The sequence below is a fragment of the Quercus suber genome, unplaced genomic scaffold (genome assembly GCF_002906115.3).
Source record: "Quercus suber isolate HL8 unplaced genomic scaffold, Cork oak 2.0 scaffold_533, whole genome shotgun sequence".
Lineage (NCBI taxonomy): Eukaryota > Viridiplantae > Streptophyta > Magnoliopsida > Fagales > Fagaceae > Quercus > Quercus suber.
This window is the reverse complement of record NW_027069981.1, coordinates 211,130-220,671: the sequence shown is the minus strand read 5'-3', so window position 1 is coordinate 220,671 and position 9,542 is coordinate 211,130. Positions and strand designations below refer to the sequence as shown.

The following is a 9,542-nucleotide window of genomic DNA, read 5'->3' as shown; positions in this document are numbered from 1 at the left end:
ACAAACTTGAGTAAACAACCTAGGTGAGCAAAGAAAAAAGCTATTGAAGGACAATCAACGTAATAGCAGAGTAATCTACCATGGAAGAATAGGAAAAGAAGCAGGAGCACGAAAAACTTACCAAGGAACGCAGGACAGAGAAAGGAAGCTTAAAGGAGAGACAAACCCTAGAACAAATGCTGAATAAGGAAAGATTGTAGAAGAAAGGAAATAGGAGGGAAAAATGCAAAATAAATGGCCAAAGCACGTGTGGGAAAATCTAGAAACGTTTGCACGTTGAACATATCCTAACCGTACACGTGGCATCCAACCACTCAAAAATCAACTCGTCATAAATGCGCAGTAATGGAATACGAAGCATCAGACGAATACGTTTTCATCTCGTCTAACAGACGAAGATTAGAACAATGGGACAACTGATGAGTCAGAAATTTACGATTGTCATTAACCAAGGGATGATGTCAGGCTTATGCTCATTGATGACAACACGTAATAGACGGAGTAACAGTCATAAAATGAGTTGTGAACTTCAGACAAAGATTTTGTAATGCACTAGCCGCTGAACATAAATACAGCAATTCATTGCCCATTAATTAGGCACTCAACTATAAACGAGAAAGCACCAAAAACCCAAGGTACGACTAATTACATACACAAATACTCTACGAAAGCACTCTCCACTTTTTTTCTCTCAAGAATCTTTCTCCCTTACTAACTTAAGTATCGGAGATGGTTTGGTTGATGCCACACTAACGTGTTACTCTTCCATCCAGTTCATTTTGCAGGTTTTCCATCTACAGAGATGACGCCATTCGTAGCATCATCTATCTGCTACGACGAGGAGCTCAACTATTGATTTTTTGCATCATTAATATCCATACATGAAAATTTAGAAAGAAATAGCAATAGGAAGATGAGTTTATTTAATCAAAACTATCATATATAAATACATATGCATAAGTTGCAACTTGAAAAAAAGAAAAAAAACAAAAAAAAAAAAACAAAAAACAAAAAAAAAAAAAAACGTGGGGTGCAAAAGGATTCTAGGGAAAGACTATTGGTGAATATATATATATATATATATAAGTTTTGAAATTTTGATAATAGATTTTTAGTTGGAGTAGAATTTAAATTTTTGAAACTTAGATGATAAAATTTCAGCTAAATTAAATTATAATTAAATCTCATCCCTAAATTCGAGTAAATATATCCTAACAATTAATAAAATAATTTTTAAAAATTATTAATAAAACCTAAGATGAAACTTAAGGGGGAAGAAGCGTGGGGTGTTGTGTAGGATTTTGGATTTTAATTTTAATTTAATTTTTTTAAATTTTCCTAGGGAAGGAAGTTAGAAAAAAAATTATAATAAACTTTTAGTTTGAATAAATTTAAATTTTTAAAAATTTAAATGATGATTTTTTTATGTAAATTAACTTTGTTAATTTTATCCATTAATTTGAGAAAATATATCCTGACAATTAATAAAAAAATTAATTTAATAATTAATGAGAGTAGATGTTTATTGGAAAAAAATTGAGAGAGAGNAAAAAAAAAAACAAAAAACAAAAAACACAAAAATACAAAAACAAAAACGTGGGGTGCAAAAAGGATTCTAGGGAAAGACTATTGGTGAATATATATATATATATATATATAGTTTTGAAATTTTGATAATAGATTTTTAGTTGGAGTAGAATTTAAATTTTTGAAACTTAGATGATAAAATTTCAGCTAAATTAAATTATAATTAAATCTCATCCCTAAATTCGAGTAAATATATCCTAACAATTAATAAAATAATTTTTAAAAATTATTAATAAAACCTAAGATGAAACTTAAGGGGGAAGAAGCGTGGGGTGTTGTGTAGGATTTTGGATTTTAATTTTAATTTAATTTTTTTAAATTTTCCTAGGGAAGGAAGTTAGAAAAAAAATTATAATAAACTTTTAGTTTGAATAAATTTAAATTTTTTAAAATTTAAATGATGATTTTTTTATGTAAATTAAACTTTGTTAATTTTATCCATTAATTTGAGAAAATATATCCTGACAATTAATAAAAAAATTAATTTAATAATTAATGAGAGTAGATGTTTATTAGGAAAAAAATTGAGAGAGAGAGAGAGAGAGAGAGTATGAATTTATCAACTCCTATGAATCTATACAACATGTAAATCCTTCTAATACAAATAAATATGCTTAAGTTACAACTTGTGTTAAGGACATATTTTATGTAGTTGGCTAATCCTTTGACAAAACGCACTTTACTTGTATTTGGGTAGATCTAAGTTGTGTTTAATACTTGAAGAAACATGTTGTTCAAGTCTAGTATTAAAGCCATGAAGATTGGACCAAGAAACAAGTGAAGAAAAGGTGTTTAATAAAGCTGGACAGATAGCTCGACACCTGGGATAGATAGCTCGATAGCTGCTGGACACCTCCTCGACACCTGGCTATCTGTCGAGCTCTTCAGCTGATTCTTATCGCAATCTCGATAGCTTCTCGATAGCTGGTCGATCGATCGAGAAAATTTCTGTCCCCTCGACACCTCCTCGATAGCTGCTATATGTTGAGATTCATTAAATCTCGACACCTCCTCGACACCTCTCGATCGATCGAGGTTACGGAAAATCAGAATTTTCAGCTTTTTGATTTTTGGGCCAGGCTTATGTATTTGAGTAGGGTTTCTTTTCTCACAACCCTAGACTTATATAAGGCTTATTTTAAAGGCCGTCACATAAGAGAATACAAGGAGGACATATGCAAAAAGTGATCGATGCCTTATTCTCTCTAAATCTACGTCTTTGCGCCTTTGGGTTTTCCGTTTTGAACGCAATGGCTTCTTGATCTTGATTTTGATAAAAGTGAGAACTTTGCAGCCAACATTTTTCTTCCTTAAGTTGGGGAGTGAGTCACGTACTGGGATTGTGCAAAGGAGTTAGTCACGTACTGGGATCCGTGCACAAAAAGGTTCGTTAATATATTGAAGAGTTCGAGAGTGTCTGAAGCGGTAGAAGTTTCTGCTGTGAGTTCATTACGGGGATTTGTATGAGCAAGTATAGGGGCAACAGTTAGAAGTATAGAGAGAGAGAGAGAGAGAGAGAGAGAGAGAGAGAGTATAAATTTATCAACTCCTATGAATCTATACAACATGTAAATCCTTCTAATACAAATAAATATGCTTAAGTTGCAACTTGAAAAACAAAAAAAAAAATGTGAGGTGTAAGAGAGATTCTGTGGAAAGATCATTGGTGAATATATATAAGTTTTGAAATTTTGATAATAGATTTTTAGTTGGAGTAGGATTTAAATTTTTGAAACTTAGATGCATGTTTTGTTAAAAAACTTATTGTTACTTTATTTAAAAAAAATTGATAAGAACAAATAAGTTGTTATCTTTATCAATTGAAACATAGATGCATGTTGCATGTTTTGTTAAAACATTTATTGTTACTTTATCTAAATAAATTTATAAGAACAAGTCAGCTGTCTCTATCAACTGAAACTTGGATGCATGTTGCATGTTTTGTTAAAACATTTACTGTTATTTTATTTAAAGAAATTTATAAGAAAAAATAAGTTGTCATCACTATCTAAATTTTTTTTATCCAAAATATTGTTGTAATGTGGTGAAGTCATTTGGTGCAACCACAACTTAGAAAAAATTGCAGCAATTTAGTGAAGTCATTTGGCATAACCACAACTTCTAAACTCAACTTTTATTATAAAAACATTTATTGTTATTTTATCTAAAATGTATGTTACATGTTTTGTTAAAACACTTATTATTGTTTCTCAACACAAATAAACAAAACACTTATTGTTTTTTTTAATCTAAAAAAATCGATAAGAACAAATAAGTTGTCTTTGTCAACTGAAACTTAGATGCATATTGCATATTTTGTTAAAACACTTGTTGTTACTTTATCTAAAGAAATTGATAAGAATAAATAAGCTGTTGTCTCTATAAACTGAAACTCAGACGCATGTTGCATGTTGCATGTTTTGTTAAAACACTTATTGTTATTTTATATAACAAGCATGTTGCGGGTTTGTTATTACACTTATTGTTACTTTATCTAAAGAAATTTTTTAGAAAATATAAGTTATCTCTATTAATTGAAATTTAGATGCATGTTGCATGTTTTGTTAAAACACTTATTGTTATCTTATTTACTGAAATTGATAAAAACAAATAAGTTTTTGTTTCTATCTAAAAATTGTTTTTATCCAAAATATTGCTGTAATTTGGTAAAACCACTTGGTGCAACTATAGTTTAGAAAAAATTGCTGCAATTTAATGAAACTACTTAACGCAATCATGACTTCTAAACCCAACTTTTATTATAAAATCACTTATTGTTATTTTATCTAAAATGCATATTGCATTTTTTGTCAAAACACTTATATTATAAAATCAAAACTTTCAACTTTTAATTATCTTTTTAAAATTAAAATTTTGACATATCAGCTTTATAAGCCTTATATATTTACAACTTATTATAATTTATTTTATTTTTTAATTTCTTTAATTAGATTGCAAAACTGACGCACGACACGTTAGGACTTAAAAAGAGTTAAGAGACATTCACATTAGGATTGCTCTCTTCCCACCTCAAAACCTTACAACTACCACAGCCGCTTAGTAGTGGCAGTGAAAGTTTTTTTTTTTTTTGAGAAATAATTACAACATAATTACAACATACTGTTAATTTTGCAATTCAAACTCTATCCCTCTAGACCTCTAAGCACTTTGCACTTTGTATATGAAGAGATCTTAATTCAGCAGTTAGCTCACTTCTGATTAAAAAAACAAAACTGGTACGTGGTGCAGGTCCGGGTCCATCTGCGTTGAGATTCGCACCACTCAACAACAACACTAGCACTGTGTCTATTATTAATAATAATAATTTTAACCGTTGTTGGATTTGACCAGTGGGCAGGGTGAGGAATCTTGGTCTTGCTGCTGTTACTCAGTGCCAGAGCTTCACTTCATCATTTCCTTCTTCTCCGTCTGGCTTCATCACCATCAGGTTCTTTTGCTAGTTCCTCCTTTGGCCTTTGTTTAATACAATTACACATCAGATTAGCCAGAATATGATAAGGAAAAAAAAAAAAAGTAATTAAATGTGTATATACAATACACGGTGCATACTCATATTAGTTTTGTGAATGATTGATGCATTTTTGAAGTTTTGAACTAATACACGCGCATTAATTCCACTGCATTCACTATTGGCTAAATTATATTTTTGCTCCATAAAGTTTAGATCATGAGTGATTTTAATCTCTGAAGTTTTAGGTGATTACTTTTCGTCTTGATTGAAAATTTAAAGTGATCTGGTTTATTTTAGTCCCTAACAGACTTAAGAGTGAAATTTAAACTCTAGAGACTAAAATCGATCACGGGCTAAACTTAAGGGACCAATAATGGATTTAAACCTTAAATTTTATCCTTTTGTCTATATGGGTAAAGAAAGAGTTTCTTTTATGATTGTTGGTACCTTAGCTCATGAGCGGGTTTATTCCCTGAAGTTTAAAGTGATCGCTTTTAGTTCACAATAAACAAATTTAAAATGATCGCTTTTAGTCCCAAAAAACTGTGATCTGGGGTAAATTTAAGGGACCAACCATGTATTTAAACTTTTAGTTTTCATTTTCTGTGTATATGAGTAAGGAGATAGTTTCTTATTTGATGTTTATACAAATGGTAAATATCTGAGAGTGATGAACCGTTGCCTGCTTAAATCTTTATTAATTAATGTCATCTTCAGCATTATCATCCTTTGCCGTGTTGTTTGGAAAAATAGAAATTGAGAAGAGAAAAGGGGAGAATACTAATATTACATGTTGGGGAAGGATTACTAATGCAAAATTTGGCTTGCAGAAAGAAGAGGCTTAGTAGGAAGTTGATTGGTGAGAGGTTGATATCTAAAATGGCTGACCATGAACAAAAGGCAGTCACTACAGATGTCTCCTCAGGGGATATGATTTTTCAACCTATATTGGAGGATGGAGTCTTTCGATTTGATTGTCCTCCAAGTGATAGAGATGCAGCATATCCTAGTTTATCTTTTATAAACAGCAAGGATAGGGAAACACCCATTATGAGTCACAAGGCACCCTTATACACTCCGACATTTGAATGTCTTTTTGAAAAGCAGATTGTTAAAATCGAGGTCAGTTCCTTCATTGCTTTCTTTGATTTGGTTCCCCACATTTCTTTTTATCTCTTTTCTAATGCAATTTCAAGTCTTACATTATTCCTATTAATTGATACAACAGAATTTGCTTCTAATGTAGCTTCCTTCTGGTACCTCCTTCTATGGAACTGGAGAAGTTAGTGGACAACTTGAGCGGGCTGGAAAGAGTGTAAGTCAATTTGTTTGATATTCCATCCACGAAAGCTCTATACTTGCTCTACAAATATTGAGCAGTTGCCTTTCTTTTAGGTTTTTACTTGGAACACGGATGCATATGGTTATGGTCCAGGAACTACATCCTTGTACCAGTCTCATCCTTGGGTGATAGCTGTTCTGCCCAATGGGGAGGCACTCGGGGTGCTTGCTGACACAACACAACGCTGTGAGGTACTGTGACAATTGAATATATGGAAATAAAACTTTCTGAAATCTTTATAGTTATATTTTATAGTTTTTTACATATCTATTGGTTGCGCGTATCTTTTCATAAACAGATTGACCTGAGGAAAGAATCGAGGATACAGTTTGTTGCTCCATCCTCATATCCTGTTATTACATTTGGTCCATTTCCTTCACCCACTGCTGTCTTGATAGCTTTATCTCATGCAATTGGTAATTTCCTGATCCATCTTCGTATTATTTCTTTAGTCCTCTTTATGTATAATTTCAATTAATTTAATGTGGCCTCAATTATCAAATTGATTGCAGAAGAGCCTAAAATTCATTGGTTGAGGTGTCTTATACCACATAGTATTAGTCTACCTAGTTCTAGTGTGCTTTACTCAATGATGATATATCATTACTTGTCTTCTAATATTTGCTTTACTTCCAATTGTGAGACTCCATTAAAATTTCAACAGTGTGTCTTCTAGAAGGCAGAATATTTTTTTTTAATGTTTTTGTGTCATATTATTTTTTCGGCGAGAACTAAGATCTACTTGGATATATGTATCAAATCTTTGTATTTGTGTCTTGTTCATGAGTCATTGTTGACAATAGCCATTTGACTACCACACAATGCAACCAGTATCTACTGACTTGTCCTTTATTCTTAAAAATTATCATTTAGGTAGTGAGTTATATATGCTGAATAACTGATTATTTTTTCTTCAGGATCTGTATTTATGCCTCCAAAGTGGTCCCTCGGCTATCAACAATGTCGTTGGAGCTATGACTCAGACAAGAGAGTTCTTGAGGTTAGTAATTTCTAGTTTACTCAGGTTAATGCCAGCCTCTCTCCTGCCTGCATGCATTTGTACATGCATGCTTGCAGTAAATCATGTTCAAGCACAACATCAGTTCTCTTAATTTTTTAAGTTTTTTATTTCCCAAAGTGATATATGTGAATAAGCTTGACTATACTGAGAAGAATACAGTATATTCACTATATTGTCAAAATTCTTGATTTATTCTCTAAATCTTTTCTAAGGAGAAAGCAAAATGCTCATATTGGTTAGTTCATTGTTTTACAATCATGGACTCTCTATGGACGATTCTATTTTGAACATTATTATAATTATAATTATTATTTTTTTCTTCATTATTGAACACCTTACTTTTGCAGATTGCCAGAACATTCCGGGAGAAAGGTATACCTTGTGACGTAATATGGATGGATATCGATTACATGGATGGTTTTCGGTGTTTCACCTTTGACAAGGCATGTCCTCCTTTAGTGTCTTCTGTATGACAATTCCATAGGCATAAATTATTAGCTATCTCAGTTGAATTTAGTCACATATTTTTTTGTTCTTCAGTCATTCAGCAATGGAATAATAAATCATGGTTTTTTTACTTTAGTAATCCATTGCATGTGGCTATTTCCTTTTTTGTGTTTGTTATTTACAATAATCTAATTTTACTGATAAATACATTTAGTGTTTTCATAGTAGGTTCTATCTTGTGCTACACACTACTACAAAAAGTATTTAATTACAAAAAGTAGTTTGTGTTGTGACTTCGAAATGAATTAGCTATCTTGCATAAAATCTTTCACATCATTTTTGACATGAACAATAAATCATTATGGTATCTTTCAGGAACGTTTCCCAAATCCAAAATCTTTGGTAGATGATCTTCACCAGAATGGTTTTAAAGCTATCTGGATGCTTGATCCAGGGATCAAGCACGAAGAGGGTTATTTTGTCTATGACAGCGGTTCAAAAAGTGATGTCTGGACTCAAAAAGCAGATGGAAGGCCTTTTGTTGGTATATCTTCTTCATTCACTAGTACTTAATTTTGACAGTTGATGTGTTAAAATATTCCAATCCAATTTCAGGGGAGGTGTGGCCTGGACCCTGTGTTTTTCCTGACTTTACGCAGTCAAAAGTTCGTTCCTGGTGGGCTAATTTAGTTAAAGATTTCACATCTAATGGTGTTGATGGTATATGGAATGATATGAATGAACCATCTGTTTTTAAGGTAATTCAATAATTCTTTTTAGTACTTGCCTCTTTTATTGTTATTTGATCTAATTATTTTTCTTTGCAGGCTGTAACAAAAACGATGCCTGAAAGTAATATTCATAGGGGAGATGATGAGCTTGGAGGTTGTCAAAATCACTCTTATTATCACAATGTATTACTCTGTAACCCTAGCCTTTTGCTTTTTCCATGTTACATGCTTGTTAAACCTAGTTTGTATTTGATGTTGGAATGCGTTTGAAATGAATTGCTTTGGTCCCATTGGATCCTTTCTATGACCTAGACTGGCATAACAAATTATGAACTTCTCTCAGATAAGGGTTTGGCTATTACAGGTGTATGGCATGCTGATGGCAAGATCAACATATGAAGGCATGAAGTTGGCTAATGAAAATAAGCGTCCTTTTGTCCTCACCAGGGCTGGGTTTATTGGTAGCCAAAGGTATGCTGCAACATGGACAGGAGATAACCTTTCAAATTGGGAGCATCTTCATATGAGTATATCCATGGTACTTCAATTGGTAAGCAATTAGGAGTTCAAACTTATTTAAAGAAAAAAAAAGTGATCTTTGCAGTCTGTGCTGTTTGCCTGAAGCAAAATGGGACAGTTGAATTCACTTTTGTGCCTTGTTGTGTAATTGATGCTTTTTCCATTCCTGCCAACTTTCCACAAATCTTTTCTTTCATCCAGAGGTCTTGTGGAGAACTTTGGGGCTGTCTACATTGACGTATGTCATGGGAAATCAAACTCATTGATGCAGCCATAAAAAATAAGGGTCAAGTTGCTAATCTTAGGATAATTTTTGGTTTTGTCGAGTTAAATGCTTTTTTTTAATGGGACTTACATGCAATGTTGGATTGAGACAAGTCTTAAATGGTTTGAGGTTAAGTCATTCGGAGTCTAGGGCTACAA

The 9,542-nt window shown here is 32.3% G+C and overlaps 1 protein-coding gene across 1 annotated transcript; it reads left to right on the top strand.

The window, feature by feature from the left end:
• Positions 1-4,763: 4,763 nt before the first annotated feature.
• Positions 4,764-9,138, top strand: LOC112004436 (uncharacterized; the record flags this gene model as incomplete). Its single annotated transcript, XM_065763922.1, is given in 11 exon segments — positions 4,764-5,035; positions 5,890-6,181; positions 6,306-6,374; positions 6,455-6,592; positions 6,700-6,817; positions 7,319-7,401; positions 7,770-7,865; positions 8,245-8,413; positions 8,485-8,627; positions 8,697-8,783; positions 8,965-9,138. Coding segments are annotated over 10 exon segments (1,320 nt in total), but the record flags the coding sequence as incomplete, so codon positions are not given.
• Between the last annotated feature and the right edge of the window lie 404 nt (positions 9,139-9,542).